Below are 19,441 nucleotides of genomic sequence, written 5' to 3'. Positions count from 1 at the left end.
GGACTGCCTGCTACCATGAACACGCACGCGAGACAGGCGAACGGCTTCTCGGTCGATAACCTGTCCGTCCTCATCTCGTCGCGACTGGACCGCATCTGTCCCGCTCGCTCGCCGCACGCAGAGCGGTGGGACTCATGGTGATTGTCCAAGAACGCTGACAGAACCCGTACACGCCCGCAGACTCAGCATCGGCGCGACCTCGACCCCGAAACGACCGCGCCCATCCTCATCGACCTCTGGCGCCTCTGTCCCTCGCCCGTCGCACCTCTCTTCGTCGCCCAGTCACGGTCAGACGACGCCACAGCATCGCCCTCACCCCGGTCCGAGCAGGCTGAACGGGTCGAGTCCAGCTGGGTGCGCATCCACCTTCTTTCCCTCGCTTTTGAGCTGTACTCACGCCCTTGGGTGCTCACAGCTTCCCCTCTCCCGCTCCGCCCGCCACTCCCTCCGCCCCCGTGATCCCCTTCTCAACCCGCTCGAACAAGCTCACCGTCCAGGAATCGCTCAACGCCCACCTCACCCTCCCAACTTCGTCGCAAATCGCCGGAGACGGGTCGAACAAGCCGAGGGTCAAGTTGACGGCTAGCACAAACCCGGCGGACTATGATTACAGGATTGCGTACGAGAGGGCGATGGAGCGGAGTGAGGGTGAGTTGCATTTCTCTCGCTCGCGCGCGCTTTGCTTGATTGACGGTTCGGGCGCCCGCAGTGCTCGACAACCTGATCGATGAAGCGGCGCAGGTCTTCAAGGAGTACTACGGGATCGAAGAGTTCGGCGACCCTGGCATCCAGTCGCAGGTGCGCCTCGTCCAATCTCGCTCTTCCTCTCGACCTTCCTAACCTCCCTACGTTCCACACAGGACGACATCCTCGTCGTCGGCCGTCTCTGTCCCGAGACCGACACCGCAAAGATGACCGAAACTTCGACTTGGCTCGAGTCTTCTCGCATGCTCGGGTCCGGCTCGCGAGTCTTGCTCAAGTTCGAGCCGGACATGAAGGTTCGTGGTGCGCCGGCTGGAGGAGGAGGGATGGGCATGTTCCCCGGGTGTATGGTTGCGCTCAAGGGGCAGAACGGAGGTGGAAAGTTGTTCGCGGTCAAGGATGTCTTGATGGTGAGTCTCGGAGGACGAGCTTGCCAATTGTCTGCTCGAAACTCGGTTCATCTGGCTGCAAGGCTGCTTTGAATTCACATCCTGCCTCTTCCACAGATGCCGCCCATCGACGCGACCTACACCCCTCCTACCGAGCTCCTCACGCACCAGTACGGCTCCGACTCGAAACAGCTCGGCGGCAATCCCATGTCCGTCCTTGTCGCTGCCGGTCCATACACGGTCGACAGCGACCTCGAGTACGAGCCACTGCAAGCGTTGCTCGAGTTGGCGAAGGAGGAGAAGCCGGATGTGTTGATCTTGGTGAGTTTTGGCTTGAGCGCCGAGTCGCCAGCGTTGGCTTCAAGCGCAGGTGTTTCTCCGAGTGACGTGCTAGCCCCCTCACACTCTTCTACCTTGCAGACCGGCCCGTTCATCGATGCCGACCACCCGCTCATCAAGCTCGGCGAAGTCGACGAGTTCCCCTCTCAGCTCTTCCGTTCCCGCATCTCCGCCAAGCTCGCCAACCTCCTCGCCGCGACACCTCGCACTGCGGTCATCCTCATCCCAAATGGGAGGGACTTGACGAGCACGCATGTTGCGTTCCCGCAGGCGCCGCTGCCGAAGGATCCGGAGCTGGGTTTGCCCAAGGTGCGTCCGCTGTCCGCAAGTTCTGTCGACATGCTGTTGGCAGCTTGTTCGACTGAGCGTTGTCGACGAATACTGACGTTGCGACCGCTTCCCGCAGGGCGTCCGGCTCCTCCCCAACCCAACCATGTTCAGCATCAACGAAGTCGTCTTCGGCATCACCTCCGTGGACGTCCTCTGGTCGCTCAAGTCGCAAGAATTCTTCCGCAAGTGTCCCGACGCCGAGCCGGTGTCGGAGGGAGCGCAGGAGGACCCGCAGGCGAAGGATGTGATGGCGAGGGTTTGCAGGCATCTGCTCAGGCAGCGGAGGTGAGTCGCGCCCGCTCGCTCGCACTTGTGTTGCTCTACAGCGTGACGGAAACGCTGCATGGGGAAGGCGCCGCTCACTACATTTCGTCGCATCCGCAGCTTCTACCCCGTCTTCCCCTCCCCTCCGCCCTCCAAAATGCTCGATGCGCTCAATCTCGACATCACGCACTACGACCTCGTCAAGATGGGCAGCTCGGGTCCCGACATCGTCATCGCCCCGTCGATCCAGAAGCATTTCACAAGGGTGAGTTAGCGGTCTCGCTCAACTCTCGCCTAGTCCCCCTCACGCGGCTTGCGAGATGTCCCTGCGTGATGTGGGAGCTGACACAGCGCTTCAAACACAGATCGTCGACTCGACCATCTTCCTCAACCCGTCCTTCCTGACCAAATCCTCTGCGCCCGCGTCGGCCGGTACCTTTGCGCGTCTCACGATCCACCCGATGGACCAGGAGAACCTCAACGAGCTCGCGCACAGCGGGATGGTCGACGTCGGAGGTGAGCCGGACGAGCCTGTCGAGCATCGCGTGTGGGAACGGTGCAGGGTCGACATCATCAAGGTCTGAGAGGCATGGAGGGTTGTATCCCATTCTCACTGTTGTATTCGCACGCCTTGTTCCTCAGCCCAAGTCCGGGAAAAGGCGAGCGCGATGCAGAGTTGATGCGGAACAGTACACCGGCAGAAAGAGACGAGAAGCCCCGGAGAAAATGCAAGGTGGGAGGGGGATAAGCGCAGGAAGCCGGAGGGGAGAGAGTGATATATGGGTACAACAGCATAGCTACGTGTATCAGCTAAACCTCACGATTGAGCGAGCGTCCTTCGGGATGCGAGGCGGGGAAGACCATCCCAACTCCGTGATGCTGCATCGACTCGGTCGCGCCCTCGTCTGCTGTGCGAGAGTCCGATTCGGTCGCGCCATTGTCCGCGACCCGCGAGTTCGAGTCGCTCGTCTTCGGCGAATCTCTGTACGAAGGCGATGAGATAGGACTGCTGGGCGAGATGACCTCGATGTCCGCGCCGCTCGAGAGGTGCGTGACGGTCTCGCCCTTGCGGTCCTCGGCGGTGTAGGTGCCGTTCACCGCATTTCCGGGAGACGAGGCGCGCATGGGCGAGCCGGGCTCGCTGTCGGGCACGTCGGCGCGGATCTTGGCGACGAGGTCGGGGACCCTGCGAAGGACGACAACGGTCAGCAAACGCTTGCCGAGACTGCAACCAGGCGAGGTGAGGCGCACTTGTACGGCTTGGTGATGACCGTGTCCATGCCGGCGTCGATCGCAGCCTGTCGTTGCGCGTTACGAGCGTTGCCGGTTAAGCCGACGATGCGCTGGTGTCCCGCTCGCTTCCCTTCCCGCTCGGCTTGTCGGATCGCCCTCGTCGCCGCGAGACCGTCCATCACGGGCATCTAACGGAACAGAGAGCGACGTGAGCGGATTGGCGGAGATGTGAACGAAGAGGAAGGCGAGGCACCTCGATGTCCATCAGAATACAGTCGACCTGTCCAGCAGGCCGCTCGTTCAAGATATCCAGCCCTTCCTGGCCGTCGCAAGCGAGGAGCACCTCGCAGCCTTCCTTCTGCAGCTGCTTGCGCAGGACCGTCCGGTTGATCTGGTTGTCCTGCGATCGGAACGAACGGACGTCAGCTCCCTTCCCTCTACTCGAGATCTCGGAGAGGTGAACGCACCTCGCAGCAGAGCACCACCGCCCCCTTGAGCGGCTGTTCCTCCTTCCCGGTCGTGCTAAGGAACACCCTCGGGGCGGCTCCTCGCTCGGCGTTCGGACCCGTGATACCTTCGACAACGGCGAGAGGTCGTTCAGTCGCGTGCGGACCGCTGTCGACGGAGCGGGCGGTGATGAAGCAGCGGAAGATGGAGCCTTTGCCGACGGTCGAGGCGACTTCGATGCGGCCGGCCTGCAACTCGCACAGGTCTGCGACGGACGACTGGGTCAGGGAAAGAGCAGAACGCTGTCAGGAATGTGGAACGTACTGCGCGCGATCCACAAGCCGAGTCCTGATCCGCCCCAGGTGGTGTGCGTGAACGGCGATGCCCTGCGATGAGGCCATGCGTGAGTTGAAGGACGAGGCAAGTGCTGGCGCGCCCGACTCACTGCATGAACTTGGCAAACAGCCGACTCGTCTCCTCCTCCGTCATGCCAGGCCCGCTATCCTCCACGCTGAAGAACAGATAAACCGGTTTGCGCTGATCGATGTGGTACTCAACTTCGTGCGGCGGGATGAGGGGCGCGTCGCGGTCCGGCGGTTGGGCGGAGACCTCGACTGCGAGGGTTACAACGCGGGTGGGGGATTTGGCGGTGAAGCGGATGGCGTTGGAGAGGAGGTTGACGAGGACTTGAGTGAGGCGGGCTGCGGCGGAAGACGAGTGAGTCTACGCTCGCAGAATAGGTAGAGGAAGTCGCACGCACCTGGATCGGCAAAGACACGAGCTCGAGGTCCGAGACGAGCGAGCGAAGACCCGATGACGAGCTTGAGCTCAATGTCCTTCATGCGGCACTCGGTCTACGAACAAGCTCGTCAGCCCACGACTCGACTGGGGACGCGCCCGCGACGCACCTTGAACATTCGGCAGATGTTGCGCAGACTCGTCGCCAAATCAAACTCGACGGGCGTGATATTGTACTTGCTGAGCTGGATCTGCGCGAGGCCAAGGATATCGTTCGCAATCCGTTCCTGCGCCATGCCGCACTCGGTGATGGCATCGAGCGCTTCGATGTCCTCGTCGAGGTCGTTCAGGGTCGAGCCGGCGAGTTCGGAGGGGAGGGCGTCGCGTTGTTGGAGGGTGAGGAGGGTGTCGCGGAGTTTTTGGAGGGAGGAACGGGTGAAGTCGCTGTTCTGCAAGATGGCGCTGATCTGCGGGGCGAGACGAGCCCCCGTCAGTACAGCGGGAGCGAGGGAAGAGTACAGCTACGCAACGCACCGGATTCCGAATCTCATGACTCGTGACATCAATCAACAACTCCTGCTGCCTCTTCTCCTCAACCGCGACCTTCCTTCGCTCTTCCGCCTCCTCCGCCTCGGCTTTCGCGCGCGCCTCACGCTCCTTCGAGACGTTCAAGATCGCTTCTTCCGCGCGGGCTTGGGCGGTGACGCTGCGATGGCGACAACCATCAGCGGGTGCGGTCGAGCGGAGAAGGAGAAGAGCGTTGCGGAGGCGCACTTGGTCACGGACGCGATCCACTCTGTCGCTTCCTCCTTGTTGGCGTTGTTGAGGACGGCCTGGACGAGGCAGTAGTCTCCCCACTTCCACCTAAACCTCGCCGTGAACGGTTCGCGGGATTCGAGGTGCCTGCACGAGCGACAGCGGGGATGAGCTAGGTTTCTCGGCGGGAGAGGAAGGGGGGGACGCACTCGGCCCAGGATTTCTTGACCCACTCTGCATCCTCCTCATGCATATTCTCCATCCACTCATCCAACACCCGTCCCTCCTCGATCCCAACAAGCCTATACCAGCTCTTGTTCGCCTTGACAAAGTGTCCGTTCAGGTCGATCTTGACGAGCCCGGTCGAAGTCGTTTCGGAGAGGACGGCGAGTTCGTTCCGGAGGAGTTGTTCGCGGAGGGAGGAGGCGGTTTCCGCGGCTTTGTGTTTGTTGATCTGCGGGAGAGGGGAGAGCGTCAGCGAGTCCGCCCTCCTCCTCGTCAGAAGGGGAAACCTTCGCCGCGACGCACATTGAGCAACATCCCCGTGTACCCCTCCATCCTCCCATCGATCACCACCGGCTCAATCACACAGCGACACCACTGGTCCTTCCCGCCCTCGGGCAACCAGCGAAACTCGAGCTCGTCGCGCTCGAGCGGGAGTTGGGACGCGATGCGGAGGTAGTGCGTGACGACGCGGTCGCGGTCCGAGGGGTGGATGCGAGAGGGCCAGGCGTCGTTTGTTTCGCCTTCTGCGATGTCTGCGCTCGAGTGAGGAGCGTCAGCGAGCGACGACCGGGGGACAGGGAAAGAGGGTCAGGGGACGCACTGCACGTCGCCCTCCACTTCGGGTTGGCCTGCGTGATAGATAAATCCCTATTGCACCTGAAGATCCCAACCGGCGCATCCCAAAGCGTGACCGCCATGCCCTCGAGACTGGTCGCGTCCCTCGCTCCCTCGAGCGAGACATGAAAGTCGCCGACCCGTTCCTGCGTCGTCCGTCGACCGAGTTTCCGCCGCGCGAGTTGGACGGACGGGGGGAATTTGTCGTGTTCGGATTTGGGCTCGGAGGGGGTTGGGGAGGAGGGGCGCGCGTCGGTTGAGAGGCGGCGACGGGGGAGGGAGGTGTAGGAGGGCATGAAGGCGGGCGTCGAGGGTTGCGAATCGGACGATGAGTCGGCGTGAATCGGGGAGGGGACTTCGGTCTCGTCGCCCGTATTGCCGCCACGATCCACCTCTGTCTCGGTCGTCTCCGCTTCTTCCTCCTCCTCCTCGTCGCTGGCGCCCTCATCGGTCTCCAACGCCTCCTCAAACATGTCCTCATCCTCGTCTTCCTCCTCCTCATCGAGCCCCAACCCCCCATTCGCGACATTCGACGGCGGAAGCTGCGTCAACACGGTCACTCGCGCCTCTCTCAACACGGTCGCCCTCCACCAGGTCTTTGAAAAGTTGATCCCGTGGGCGAGTTGCAAGGCGATATGGCGGTTTCGGAAGGCGGCGGTTGTGAGACTGGAGGAGGTGAGGGATGTTGAGGTGGAAGAGATGGAGGAGGAGCGGTTCGAGGGACGAGAAGAGGAGGAGGACGAGGGCGCGTAGACTGAGGGCGCGGAATGGGTGGTCGACAGGGCTGGTCTCAGCGGTGAAGGCGCAAGACTCATCGCCGCCAACGGACTCGCGAGACTCGACCCTCCCGTCGTCGCGCCCGCCTCGATACCCTGTACGAGCCAAGCGCGCAACCTCGCCTTCTCGCGCTCGTCCAAGCTGTCCGTGAGGGTTTGCTCAACATCGCCCTTGCGCCTGTCGCCCTGGCGGAGAAAGACGCGGAGGGCGGGGTTGTCCCAAGTTGAGGGCGGGAGGGAGGTGGGTGGTGAAGCGAGGAGTGCGTCGTGTGAGTAGATCGAGGTGGGCAGGGGTTGGTCTGCGAGGTAGATGTGCAGCAAGGGGTAGCAGTCGGTCCCAGTGCAGTCGTCGTCGGGTGTTGGTGTCGCGGTCGGTGAGCGGTGCGAGGGGATGGCGAGTTGCGGCAGTGCGGGATGCATGGCCCCGCCCAGCTCGCTCAGCAGCAGCACACCAGCACACTCAGCCAGCCAGTCAGTCACTACGACGCGAGAGTGAGCCGCCCCGTGCTCCTTTCACCCGCAGCCAAACTCGCATCGCATCTCGAACGTCGGGTCGATCGCATACACTCGGCTACTGTTCCCTCTGCAAGCGATCATACCCGACCCTGAGCCTCTCCTCGGCCTCCCTCCTCCCCTCCCTCAGCCCCTCCCTCTGCCTCGAGTAGTAGTACGCATCGAGCGCAGCTATGTCGCGCGACGCCGCGACTTCGAGGTGTTGGTCCGACTGTGGGTTGGCCAGGCGAGAGCGCGGGCGGGTCAGAGGTGAGGTGGGCGAAACTGTCGTGTTCGAGCTGGTCGAAGGGCGGGAGTAGAGTGCCGAAGTCGGGGTGGCGGAAAGGGATGCCCGCCTCGCAGACAGGTGCGAGGCCGACGCCGAGGGAGGCGACACCGCACTCGCCGCTCCTCCGACGAACCGCGCAGGACTCGGCGCCCTCTGCGACGACGACGCCAGAGGCGGATCGAACCCCCTCACGACACGAGGCGAGTCCCCCCTCGCAGGCGCAGGCGCAGGGGACGGACTCCTCGCTGCGTTCTGGCTCTGGCGACTGGTCGACGCTGAACGGACGAGACCCGACGCTCCTGATGCTCCCGGGGCGTGTGCGTGAGGACGAGCAGGCGACGGAGCCCTCCTCGCCGTCCCTCCCCCCGTCGTCGTCGATGCAAGCGCAGCAAGCGACCCCTGACCCAGTACAACGCTCTCCCTCCTCCCCCTCTTCACTTCCCCCGCCGCTCCTCCTGAGCTCGTCAAAGGCCCGACCGTCCCGCGCGCGAAAGCTTCAGGCGCCGGACTCGGCGGACGGACGATCCCACTTCCTCCAACTGACGGTCTCCTTCCCAGTCCCTGCGCCTGCGCCTGTCCTTGTGCGTACGAAGACCGAAACGACGCCAACGAGTACCTCAACTCGTCTCCTCCCGCTCCTCCCGCTCCCGCTCCCGATCCTTGAGGCGGACCAGGCAGTCCGGTATAACTCGCCAAACTACTCAGTCTCCTCCCACCCGCTCCCCTTGCTGCTGCCGCTCCTCCCGCCGCGAGAGTGGAGGTAGGTGCCCCACTCGAGCGGAGGGGCGGAAGAAGCCGAGTATCGATGATGGGGATGGTGAAACTCGCTCCTCCTCCTCCTCCTTCGCTCTCCTCCCCTTCCTCCTCTTCTTCTCCCTCCCGACGACGATGCGAGCGATTCGAAGACCCCTCGAGTGCAGCTCGCCCGCCCGCGTGAGGGAGTGAGTTGGGCGTACTATGCGCCGAAGGAGGGGAGATTGGGATTGGGCGGGAGGGCGTCGCTGGAGGGGCGCTGGACACGGCCGATACTGCAGACGAGGGAGAATGGGAGGTGTTCAGCGGCGAGAGGAGGGAGCGGGAGGAGGAGCGACGGAGGGAGGGAAGGGGCGGTGGGGCGAGGAAGGAGGAGGTGACGCGGTTTGTTGAGTGTGAGGGAGAAGAAGAGGAGGAGAGGGAGAGGCGGCGTTGCATGCTGAAGAAGGGGAGGAAGGAGGGGTCGAGGAGGAGAGTGGCGTGACGGTGGCGTCTCGAGGCTGGCTCGACTGGTTTAGGACCTGCTGGGCGACGCTGCGACCGATTGGGACAGGTCAGCTCTGCGTCTCCTGACGGACGGGACCGGGAAGAGGGTCCGCTCGCCCTCGTCCTCGACTCCCGACGCACCTCGCTGCAGCCCCGCGCTTCTCGACGTCCTTGACTGCACCGTTCCTGCTCTTGCTCAGCGTTCTGTATCGCTCGTCGCTCTGCGAGACGAGGCGATGCAACCCAAGATCAGCTCGCTGCACGTCCTCGTCCTCCCTCGTAGCTCGTCGTGCAGGTTCCGCTCCTCCCACGCCGTTTCAAGCACCGTAACAATCCAGCGACGCTTCTCACCCGCTTGGAGACCGAAAGAAGTGTGGGGGCGCACGTCGATAGCCCCTCGAAGCTCCTTTCCGCGAGAAGAGCCGGGGGACACGAAAGACGGGAGGGCGCACGAGGGCAGAGTGGAGGCGAGACAAACAGCGCGTAGAGGCTGTCCGCTGTACTGACTAGCAAGCTGGTGAAGTGGCTGGCAAGGAGAGGAGTGGAAGGAAGACAAGTCCGAGAGAAAACGACCTCGGGAGGCGCTGTCCAAGGCGGCCCGAGCGAACATCGGACGGACGCGCTTGTTCCGCCGATCGCGAGTAGGGATCACGGGACTGGCTTGGATGCGGTCATTGGCGACGGGAATGGATGCGCGAGGAGGCGAGAATAGCGAACGCGAGGAGGAGGAGGTTGGCGCGAGTTGCTCGAGGGAGGGTGAGGGCGCTTGAAGTGTGCACATTACATTCTGAAAGGGGCATTCAGGCTGCCAGCTCGTCCTACGAAGCGACTTATACGGGGTCGCCTCGTCCTCGCTCCTTCGAAACGTTCGCTCGCTCGCACCCTCGACCCGCTCACCTCGTACGCACGCTCTGACAAGCTCAGCCACATTAGAAACTCTACAGAACCAGTATACTGACCCACCCAGCGCACCAGCAGCCCTTCCCACCTCACACCTCGACCATGTCCAACTCGCCCCTCCTCCTGCTCGCCATGGGCAACCCCCTGCTCGACATGTCCGTCACCGACGCACCCGAGCTACTCGAAAAGTACAACCTCAAGCCCAACGACGCCGTCCTTGCAGAGGGCAAGCAGAGCGAGATGTGCGTTCACCCGTGCGGTTTCATCAGTTGGCGACGAGCGGGAGCTGACTTTCGGTGTGTGTGTGTGGGACAGCTACGACGACCTCCAGAAGAACTACAAGGTCCTGTATGTCGCTGGTGGTGCGGCGCAGAACTGCGCTCGCGGTGCGCAGGTGCGTCTCGAGCCGACTTCACTGCCTCGTCCTGGCTGCCTCTCGCAAGCCACGCTGACGGGCTGCGTCTTGTCGGATGTCCGCACGCAGTACGTCCTCCCCGAGGGCTCGACCGCCTACCTCGGCTGCGTCGGCTCCGACTCGCTCGCGGACCAGCTCCGCGCCGCGAACGACCGCGAGGGACTCCAGTCCGCGTACCAGGTCGTCGAGGACAAGCCGACGGGCGCTTGTGCGGTCGTCATCACGGGCCACAACCGGTGCGTGGCGTACTGCGGTTCCTTGTCAGAACCTAGAAGCTCTCTCGATGGAACTGACTGAAGAGTCGTCCGGCACGTACAGCTCGCTCTGCACGACCCTCGGCGCCGCCGAATCCTTTTCCCCCTCTCACCTCTCCAAGCCCGAGATTGCCTCTCTGATCGACCGCGCGCAAAACTTCTACCTCGGAGGGTTCTTCCTCACTCACGGGCTCGAGAGCGCGTTGATCCTCGCCAAGCACGCGGCGGAGAAGAACAAGGTGAGTGCGGCGGTGCTGCTCGGGAATCTGCGAGGATTGCGCTGCGTTCTCTCGCAGTTCGAGATCCCTGAACTGCCTGGAGTCCGGCCTCACTGACATCCGCTCTCCCTCTCCCGCTCGCTCGCAGCCCTTCGCGATGAATCTTTCGGCCCCGTTCATCCCCCAGTTCTTCAAGTCGCAGGTCGACGAGATGCTCCCCTACGTCGACGTCCTCATCGGCAACGAGAGCGAGGCGCAGGCTTATGCGGACAGCCACGAGTGGAACGTGAGTCCTTCCCGCTTACGGCAGTGCTGGCTCGTCTGCGCTCTTGTGCGATGAGCTGGCTACACGTCGCCAAGTAGGCCGAAGTCACTCGCTGACTCGCTTTCCTTCCACGCAGACCAAGGACCTCGCCGAGATCGCTACCAAGCTCGCCTCCCTCCCCAAGAAAAACTCGTCCCTCCCGCGCCTGGTCGTGATCACCCAAGGCTCCGAGTCAACCATCGTCGCCTCGTCCTCGCCCTCGGACTCGGGCCTCTCCTCCTCGCCCAAGACCTACCCCGTCAGCAAACTCCCCTCCTCCGCCATCGTCGACACGAACGGTGCGGGCGACGCCTTTGCAGGTGGGTTCCTTGGAGCCCGCGCGATGGGCAAGAGCGTGGATGAGAGCGTCGAGGTTGGACACAAGCTTGGAGCGATGTGCGTCGGGTTGAACGGCCCGTCGTTCAAGTTCCCCAAGGTCGACGTGCTCTAAGCGCGCGCGTGAGGAGGATGCGGGAAGGGAAGGAGGGAAAACCGGGACGCTGGATCGTTCAACCGGACTAAAGCAGGTTGCAGGAGGAGGAGGTAGAGTGTACACCCCGTTTCGCCTCTCTATACCACAAGCAATGCAGTAGAGCTCAACCTCCGCTGCTGTGATGCTCGATGAGTTGCGGACTTGTACATCCAGGAGAAGGACCATGTCGAGCCGCTTTGCGCGGACAACCCGCTCGCTGGGCGCCTTCTTGGCTTGCTGCAGTAGGTCCGTAGGCTGTAGTATCGAGAGATGTGCAAGTCTTCCAGTGGTCCCCCTGTTGCTGTCGATCTTTGGCACCCCTGCGACTTCTTTGTCCTCCTCCTCCTCCCGCTCGCCTTGACCCGCGAACGCTTGCTACGACGACTGCGATGCTCTGTGTGTGTCGCTGCCATGGCTCAGAAGGACAGGGGCCACCCGCTCGAACGGCTTCTCGCTGCGGACGATTCGCGTGTGTGTCTCTCGAACTCCGGCTCTCGCTCTCGCCTCGCACCCGCTCTGCTGCCGGCTTGGACACCGCTGCTGCTGGAAGACTGGGACTCGCTCGACCATGCTGAGCGGACAGCCGGCGCCGAGCCAGGACGCCGGCAAGTCGTCGTCTTCCATCGTCTCCAACCTCGTCCCTCGCCAGCTCGTCAACTACCTCTCCGACTCGCCCCTGCCCGTCTGCATCTTTGCGCACTCTCAGCTCGCTCACCAGCCACACGCACACCCGCACGCGCCGCCGCCGACTCTTCCTCCCCCCGTCTTTCAGAACCCCGCACTCGACTCGCTTCTCGCCCAACGGTCGGCGACGCCGGCGATTGGGACTGTCTTGGGTGGAGCAGGCGCGTTCGGCGCCGCGAATGGAGCGAGAGCAGCGAGGAAGGTCGAGTTCCCGGATGCGATGGCCGCAAAGACGAGGCAGCGGTTGAGGGACTGGCTGGCGGATGGCGCCAAGGTCGCTTCGGGCGGAGCGCCTGCTCCTCCGACGCGAGTGACGAGCCCGTCACCTCTCCGACCAGCAGGGACGAGTCGCTCGCGTCCTTCGTCACCCGCAGTTCGACCTCCTCCAGCTCCTCTCTCCCGCCGCTCGTCTTCCTCGTCTTCGTCCTCAACATCGACTACACGCCAGATTTCCCTCCAACTCCACCGTACGATCTCGATGTCCAAGCTGCGCTGGCGAGCCACTGTCTACGACGAAGGCTACACCGTCTTGACGCTCCTGCCGGCTCTCGAGGTCGCGCAGGGACGGTCTATGTCGGTCGAGCAGGGGACGAGCGGCGCGAATGGGACGGTACGGATCGACGAAGAGGACGAATCGCCTACTCAGGCGCACCTCCCGGCCGCTCAAATCGCCACGCCCAAGCGTGACAGCCACGACGGCGCAAAAGTCACCTCGCCCATCGACGCAGTCTTTCCTCTCGCAGACCGTCCGCGGTCGAACAGCGTCGTCCAGCGAAGCAGAGACGTCGAGATGCTCGGCGAGATCGAGGTCTTGTCGGACAAGGCGATGGATGCAACGGCGCTTGAAGGACTGGCTTGGTCCGCTTGGAACTTGCCTGTCGGCCTCTTCCGTGCAGACACGGACTTTCGGCTTCTCCAGACGAACCCGACGTGGCGGAAACTCTGCGGTGCGCCAAAGTCTCACTTGTTGCATGTCCTTTCCTCTTCGCTCACTCCGCCTCTCACACCCCGCCCAGGTCTGCCTGAAGGCCACACGAACGACGCCTGGCCCTCCCGCATCCACCCGGACGACCGCGCCCGAGTTGTGCAGCACTACGTCGACATCGTCGAGAAACTCCCTCGCGAGCGGGACGAGTACGAGTTCAGGTGGTTGCCGGACAGTAAGGGCCAGGAGCAGTGGTGTGTGTGCGTGTTGAGCCCGGTGATCAGGAGTAACGGGGAGTTGTCGGGCTATTTGGGCGTGTTGACCAAGTGCGTTTGCCGCATCGAATTCGTCGAGTCAGCTTGATTGGGGGCGAAGCTCACTCCTCTCCCTCGCAGCATCAACAAACACAAAGCGATCGAATCCGCCTCCGAGCGCCGCGAAGCCCAGCTCCAAACCGAACTCGCCATCCTCTCCGACACCTGCGCCGTCGGTCTCTCGCGCCACGAGCTCGACGGGACGTTCATCTCGGTCAACCCGGCTTGGTACGAGGTTACGGGGGTGGATCCGTCGCAGCCTGTGGAGACTTGGCGGGCTCGGATACAGTGAGTCTCGTTGCGAAGAAGCCTGTGCGGAAGAGGCGGATACAGGGCTGACTCGTGCATCGTCGCAGCCCTGACGACCAAGAGAAGATCTTTAAGGCCTGGGATCAGTACGTTGCACTCTCCTCTCGCCTCGCAGCCGTTGCTGACCCTCCTCATTCTCCAGCGCCCTCGCGAACCGAGAGAACCTTACGCTCCAGTTCCGGTGGGAGACCGGCGGAGTCTCGCTCGTTCAGGTCGTGTTGAATCACCGCGAGAAGGAGAAGGCGACTGGGTGGATTGGAAGCGTGATTGAGTGCCTCTTGTCCCTCTTCCTGCTTACTCTCACCTGCTGACGGTAGTCATTTCGCGCAGCATCACCGCGCAGGCTCGAGCGGAAGAAGCGATCCTCAACCTCTCGAAGGAGCGGGAAGCGATGGCCAAGGCTGAGGCGACCGAGTCGGAAGAGCGGAGGAAGGTTGCGGTCGAGGAGAAGCGGCAGCAGGAGCTGCTTATCGATGTGACGAGTCACGAGATTCGAAACCCGGTGCGTTGCGTAGCTGTACCCTTCCCTCGATCCGGCTGAACTGACGAGGGCTCGCCTCGCCCCGCAGATCAGCGCCATCCTGCAGAACAGCGACTTTACCCGCTCCTCCCTCCAATCCCTCCGCGAAACCCTCATCTCCCTCCACTCGCGCAACGCCCTCCCTCCCGAACTAGACGACCAGATCCTCCACGACCTAGAAGAAGACATCGAAGCGCTCGATGCCATCACCGAGTGCGGGCTCGCGCAAGAACGGATCGCGAACGATATCCTCGGACTCGCTCAGATTCAACTTAGCAAGTACAGCGTTACGCCGATAGACTTTGATCTCGCTACAAGCCTGCGGAATATCTGTCGCATGTTCAAGGTGCGTCCGCTCCGCGCCGTCGCTGCAAAGTCTAGACTGACGCATGTACACTTGCCTCCTGCACAGAGCGAGTGCAGAACGAAAGGCATCGAGCTCAAGCTCGTCATCGGCTCGTCGCTCGCTCGCCTCGGTGCCCGTGCTCGAGTCTTCGCCGACCCAGGTGCGCTCAGAGCTCGCAAAGTTCCTGCAAATGTCGCCTGAATTGTCCCCGTCGTGCAGCTCGCCTCACGCAGATCATCGTCAACCTCCTCTCGAACGCCATCCGCTTCACCGCCAAGTCCCAAGTCCGCATCGTCACCCTCCGCGTCGAAGTCTCCGGCGTCCCGCCTGCACCCAACGCCCCGCTCATCCCCCCTCACGAAACCGAGTATCATATCGAGGAGAAGCGGCCGATTCACTTGTTCTTCAGCGTCGAGGATACGGGTCCGGGAATGACGGAGGAGGAGACGAGTCGGCTGTTCGCCAAGTTCATGCAGTGAGTTGTGCTTGACTGATTTCTCGACTTCCTCACGCTAACGTCTCTCGTCGACGCCCAGAGCCTCGCCCTTTACACACACGACTTGGGGTGGCTCGGGACTTGGCTTGTGGATTGCTCGCAGTACGTCCCGGTACCTCCTCCTGCGGTATCGTCGAAGCTTAGTAAATCTCCTTTCCAGACCTATGCGAGCTACAAGGCGGCCGTATCGAGGTCGCCTCGACCGTCGGCAAAGGCTCGATCTTCCGCTGCTTCATCACCGCTCGTTCCGTCGAAGCGGGACCAAGAAAGGACAATCGGGCGCTTGCTGTCGTCGAAGGCATCACCGGACCGAATGCGGCCGGCGGTCAACCGCCCAAGGTGTTCGTGCGGCGGGGGGAGAAGGACGAGAAGCCGTTGTCGGGAATGACGGTCTTGTGCTGCGAGGTGCGCCACGCTCTCGCTCGTTCTCGCCGGGACGGACTGACACCTTCTTCGCATTGCAGGACAATCAGATCAACCGGACGGTTCTGCGGCGACAGCTGCAGAAAGAAGGCTGCGACGAGGTCTTGCTTGCTGTCGACGGCAAAGAAGGTCTCGACCTCCTGAATGCACGGCCTGCTGGACAGATCGACTGCATCTTGATGGACATCGAGGTGCGCTCGCGCTCGCTTTCGATAGTTTGACCATGAGCTGACGGAGCTTCATCGGCAGATGCCCGTGATGGACGGTCTCGCTGCGACACGAGCGATCCGCCAAAGTGAGCTCGACGGGACTCGAGCAGGCCATCAGCGCATTGTCGGCTTGACGGGCAACGCTCGAAGCGCGCAGCGGCACTCGGCGCTCGAGGCGGGCATGGATGCGGTCGTGACCAAGCCGTATAAGTCTTCTCGCTAAGTGGGCTCGCTGACGCTTGCTCTCGCAGACTGCCTGACCTCGTCGCCAAGATCTGCTCGACTTCCGGTACCGACTCGCCCGCAACGCCTCTCACCCCTCCTGCGCTCGACTCGGCCTCACCGCTCTTCTCCCCTTACTTCCCTCACACCGTCACCCACGCCGTCTCCGCCAGCCAAACCTTCTCAGCCACACACGCGAGCACGGATGCATCGCTGGCGGGACTGTCGACGACTGCGTTCAGCTATTCACCGCGAGCGACGGCGACGAGGAGTTTGATGCGAGACTTCCGGGAGGTCATGTCGCTGGAGGAGTTGACAATCACGGCGAACAGAGGCGTCGTAGAGGGTGTATGGATCGATCGGGGCGAGGTGGAGCGGGTTCTTGTAGCCTTTCTCGTTTTGCATCCGCATGGCTCGTGCGGCCGTTTCCCCTCGACCGCTAGCTCGCAATGCGATGAAGAGAGCGACGAGTGCAGTCCGCCAGAAGGGAGAAGGCAGGACGAGGGCGGGTGACGAAGACGGCGACGAACTCGACTCCTCGGGTACTCCTCCTTCAAGCTCGCTTGGTGCTCACGAACGCGCCGAAGAACCGAGTTGACGACAGGACAGCAATAGTAGTACAAGTCGCGCTCCGTGGTGCGCAGAGTACAACTTTACGATAAATGAATCCGCCCACGCCTTCCTGCTCCGCAAACTCTCGCTCATCTCGAGGCTTAGAAGTCACCGCCAAAGTCGTCTCCGCCGCCCATATCGCCGCCGTCTTGGCCGTCGTTGTATCCCTGCGAGCGAGTCTCTAATCAGGGCTTGTCCTGGAGCAATCAGGAAACGTGGAAAAGGGCCGGGACGCACGTCCTGGTACGCGTCGTTCTGCGAGTCTGCGAGTGCGCCGCCGAGCAACGCGCCACCGAGAAGTCCACCACCAAGCATGAGGGCCTGCGCGCACGTCCAGAGTCAGCTCTTCCGCCTTCCCCGCCTTGACCTTCACCGCGCACTCACCGGGTTCATGCCTCCGCCTCCCATCCTTCCGCCACCACCCATCATCCCACCCATCCCGCCCGGCCTCTGCTGATAATACCCTCCCTGCTGCGGGTACCCTCCCCATCCGCCATACATCGGCTGCTGAGGCTGTCCATACATCGGCTGACCCGCATACCCCTGTTGCTGACTCGCGTACCCTTGCTGAGGAGGACGACTTTGAGCAGACATCTTGCTGTCTAGCTTGGACTTGAGTTTGCCGAACAACCCGCCTCCGCTTGAGGATTTCTTCGTGTCGCCCGCATAGGAGGAGGTCGACTGCTGAGGGGCGGGCGAGTAACTGCTCCCGACAGGCGGAGCAGGCGACGAAGAAGGTTTGTCGGCAGGGTAGCCGTTCGAAGTCGAGTGATGCGAAGGCGGTGGACCAGGCGGCGGCGCGTATCCCCCGCGCTGCGACGACTGATATTCGGGATCGTCGAGCGGGTGGGTCCAAATACTACGTGGTGGGGATGCCTGTCCAGCACGAGCGAGAGTCAGTTCGAGTGATGACCTCGTTGTCTTGGCGAGGAGTGAGAGAACAGCGACGAGTCGCGCGCACCTTGGTGTCGACCCAGAATGTCCGTTGGTGGCTGCGACGAGTACGAGAGTGGTCAGCAAGCCGCGCGAAGCCGTTGCGCTGGCCTCATCAGCACTCGGCCAAGTGGGGTGTGGCGAGGGCGAGCGAGGGCGTTGCACGGGCGCTGAAGAGCTCACTTGGAGTCGTACTGCTCGATCCAGCCGTCGGGGAGTGGCCGCGAGTCGTGGGAGGCCATAGTAGCGAGTCGAGTGGTGTTGGCGAGAGGGTAAGGAGGAGGAGGAGCAGGTCGAACATTCACAACATCGCACAGCAGCTTCTCTCTCGCACGCCACAGCAGCTGGTACAGATAGCTCGCACTGCACAGGCGACAGCCAAGACGGAGCAGGTCCTGACTCGCGAGACGAGTTTGGCGGTACAACCTCGTTGCAAGCGCTCTCCCTCCCCCGTCCGACGCACGCTCGCTCCTTAAGCGTCCTTGGTCTTGACCGAACCACGGAGGAGACCAGTGCGGCGGGCAGCGATGAGACCGGCCTGTAACGAGCGAGATTAGCGCCGTTTCGTTCCGTTGAGGGCTCATAACTCGCTCACCTTCTGTCCGGACACGGCGTGGCGGCTGATAGTCGACGCCTTACCAATGTGTTGGTCTGGGAGCATCCGGGGAGGTCACGGGCGAGCCAGGGGGAGGTGTATTGAGCGAGATAGGAAAGGAAAACGAGGAAAACGACTGTCAGCGGCTTTTCTCGCGTTCCAAACGTCCCAGAAGGTTCCCGCGACGCACGATTACCACCACCGTGAGGGTGGTCGACCCTGTGAAGCGAAAAGCGGGTCAGCGCGGATCCTTGAGCGAAATCGAGTTCGGATGGTTGACGGACGGGTTCATGGCGACACCACGGGTGCGCGGCCAGTTGTTGCGCTTGGCCTTGGCAGCGTGGAACGCACGACCAGCCTTGAGCATGGGCTTGTCGATACGTCCACCGCCGGCAACGATACCGATGGTGGCGCGGGCAGACGACGCGACCGACTTCTTGGCGCCCGAGGGGAGACGGATGCGGGTGCGGCCCGAGTCGGCGTCGTGTCCGATGACGGTGGCGTAGTTGCCCGAGGTGCGGGCGAGCGCGCCGCGGTCTCCGGCCTTCTCCTCGACGTTGCAGACGATCGTTCCCTCGGGGAGCTGGGCGAGGGGGAGAACGTTGCCGACTGCGAGCGTAGCCTTACGCCCGCAGTAGACGAAGGACCCGGTTGCGAGGCCCTCCGTCGCGATGAACGTCTCGGTGCGCATCTTGTAGCGGTACGGGTCGCGGAAGACGACACGGGCGAGGGGAGCACCACTGTTGCGCGGCGAGACGATCCACAGGTCAGCTCCCCTCGCAAGCTCCACCTCAAATACGACCGCGACGCACCGTCCCGGGTCGTGGACAATCTCCTTGACCAAGCCACGGATGTAGCCGTTGCGCTCGGCAAAGTCGAGCGCGCGGAGCTTGGCCGGCGCAACGCGGTGGTGCGTGTGCGCGCGGAAGATGCCGCCGCTCTTACGCTGGTTGCGGATGACTGGCGGGCGGGATCATCGAGAGTTGGCGAGTCAGGAGGTGGTGTATGCGGGAGGAAGGGGGCAAAGGGTCAGTTCGTGAAGTCGCCCGTCCCTCGCGCCTGCGCCTACGTACCGCGTCCCATCTTGAACTGCGGAGTCGAGGCGTGCACGGGTCGTAAAAGGGCGAGGTCGAGGTGGTCGAAGGAGGGTCGGAGGGGCACCAAAAAATCGTCAGCGATGCGTGCTCCCTTGGCGGTCTGGCGCACCGTGATCCGTGTCCCAGTGGTCCTGCCATCCCTCTGTCCACCCGTGCGCCCGCTCAGCACCCTCCCGCGAGCGGTGCTGCTGCCGCGTCGCGAGCGTGGCCCGCCCTCATCCCCCTCCGTTTTCCCTCGTCGCCTCGCTCGTCTCCTCGCGCGCTGGCGGTTGCGGTGGTGGTCGTGGGTGGTTCGTAGCAGCAGCAGAGTCGACCAGGCAGTCACAGCGAGCCGTACCTTGGCGGTCGAGCGGGTGAGG

General features: G+C 62.9%; 7 protein-coding genes across 7 annotated transcripts; 3 read left to right on the top strand and 4 right to left on the bottom strand.

The window, feature by feature from the left end:
- Positions 1 to 15: 15 nt before the first annotated feature.
- Positions 16 to 2,608, top strand: RHTO_05923 (DNA polymerase alpha subunit B; the record flags this gene model as incomplete). The annotated part of the gene is made up of 10 exons (XM_016419584.1): positions 16 to 62; positions 181 to 354; positions 416 to 648; positions 710 to 798; positions 861 to 1,112; positions 1,209 to 1,412; positions 1,512 to 1,739; positions 1,837 to 2,045; positions 2,145 to 2,289; positions 2,390 to 2,608. 10 exons carry the CDS (start codon positions 16 to 18, stop codon positions 2,606 to 2,608), a joined length of 1,800 nt encoding a protein of 599 aa, XP_016269645.1.
- Positions 2,609 to 2,834: 226 nt separating this feature from the next.
- RHTO_05922 (histidine kinase) lies at positions 2,835 to 7,234 on the bottom strand (the record flags this gene model as incomplete). Its single annotated transcript, XM_016419583.1, has 13 exons — positions 2,835 to 3,210; positions 3,276 to 3,445; positions 3,511 to 3,657; positions 3,725 to 3,969; positions 4,029 to 4,090; positions 4,150 to 4,405; positions 4,465 to 4,558; positions 4,613 to 4,909; positions 4,977 to 5,148; positions 5,217 to 5,345; positions 5,408 to 5,652; positions 5,727 to 5,956; positions 6,025 to 7,234. The coding sequence occupies 13 exons, from the start codon at positions 7,232 to 7,234 to the stop codon at positions 2,835 to 2,837; spliced, it is 3,633 nt and encodes a 1,210-aa protein (XP_016269644.1).
- A 151-nt stretch (positions 7,235 to 7,385) lies between these two features.
- On the bottom strand, positions 7,386 to 8,786 carry RHTO_05921 (uncharacterized protein; the record flags this gene model as incomplete). The annotated part of the gene is made up of 1 exon (XM_016419582.1): positions 7,386 to 8,786. One exon carries the CDS (start codon positions 8,784 to 8,786, stop codon positions 7,386 to 7,388), a length of 1,401 nt encoding a protein of 466 aa, XP_016269643.1.
- A 1,050-nt stretch (positions 8,787 to 9,836) lies between these two features.
- On the top strand, positions 9,837 to 11,376 carry RHTO_05920 (adenosine kinase; the record flags this gene model as incomplete). Its single annotated transcript, XM_016419581.1, has 6 exons — positions 9,837 to 9,976; positions 10,050 to 10,128; positions 10,219 to 10,385; positions 10,468 to 10,642; positions 10,770 to 10,907; positions 11,023 to 11,376. The coding sequence occupies 6 exons, from the start codon at positions 9,837 to 9,839 to the stop codon at positions 11,374 to 11,376; spliced, it is 1,053 nt and encodes a 350-aa protein (XP_016269642.1).
- A 589-nt stretch (positions 11,377 to 11,965) lies between these two features.
- Positions 11,966 to 15,883, top strand: RHTO_05919 (histidine kinase; the record flags this gene model as incomplete). The annotated part of the gene is made up of 14 exons (XM_016419580.1): positions 11,966 to 13,028; positions 13,098 to 13,332; positions 13,402 to 13,608; positions 13,677 to 13,715; positions 13,772 to 13,900; positions 13,960 to 14,131; positions 14,199 to 14,495; positions 14,562 to 14,655; positions 14,715 to 14,970; positions 15,032 to 15,093; positions 15,152 to 15,396; positions 15,456 to 15,605; positions 15,664 to 15,813; positions 15,875 to 15,883. The coding sequence occupies 14 exons, from the start codon at positions 11,966 to 11,968 to the stop codon at positions 15,881 to 15,883; spliced, it is 3,108 nt and encodes a 1,035-aa protein (XP_016269641.1).
- A 675-nt stretch (positions 15,884 to 16,558) lies between these two features.
- Positions 16,559 to 17,632, bottom strand: RHTO_05918 (WW/Rsp5/WWP domain containing protein; the record flags this gene model as incomplete). The annotated part of the gene is made up of 5 exons (XM_016419579.1): positions 16,559 to 16,624; positions 16,695 to 16,778; positions 16,842 to 17,333; positions 17,419 to 17,449; positions 17,574 to 17,632. The coding sequence occupies 5 exons, from the start codon at positions 17,630 to 17,632 to the stop codon at positions 16,559 to 16,561; spliced, it is 732 nt and encodes a 243-aa protein (XP_016269640.1).
- Positions 17,633 to 17,862: 230 nt separating this feature from the next.
- RHTO_05917 (60S ribosomal protein l2) lies at positions 17,863 to 19,068 on the bottom strand (the record flags this gene model as incomplete). Its single annotated transcript, XM_016419578.1, has 6 exons — positions 17,863 to 17,928; positions 17,986 to 18,041; positions 18,176 to 18,204; positions 18,270 to 18,725; positions 18,798 to 18,945; positions 19,059 to 19,068. 6 exons carry the CDS (start codon positions 19,066 to 19,068, stop codon positions 17,863 to 17,865), a joined length of 765 nt encoding a protein of 254 aa, XP_016269639.1.
- Positions 19,069 to 19,441: the final 373 nt, after the last annotated feature.

The sequence above is a fragment of the Rhodotorula toruloides genome, assembly GCF_000320785.1.
Source record: "Rhodotorula toruloides NP11 unplaced genomic scaffold Scaffold38, whole genome shotgun sequence".
In the NCBI taxonomy this organism is placed as follows: Eukaryota; Fungi; Basidiomycota; class Microbotryomycetes; order Sporidiobolales; family Sporidiobolaceae; genus Rhodotorula; species Rhodotorula toruloides.
The sequence above is the reverse complement of the archived record's forward strand: the minus strand, read 5'-3'. Positions and strand labels throughout refer to the sequence as shown.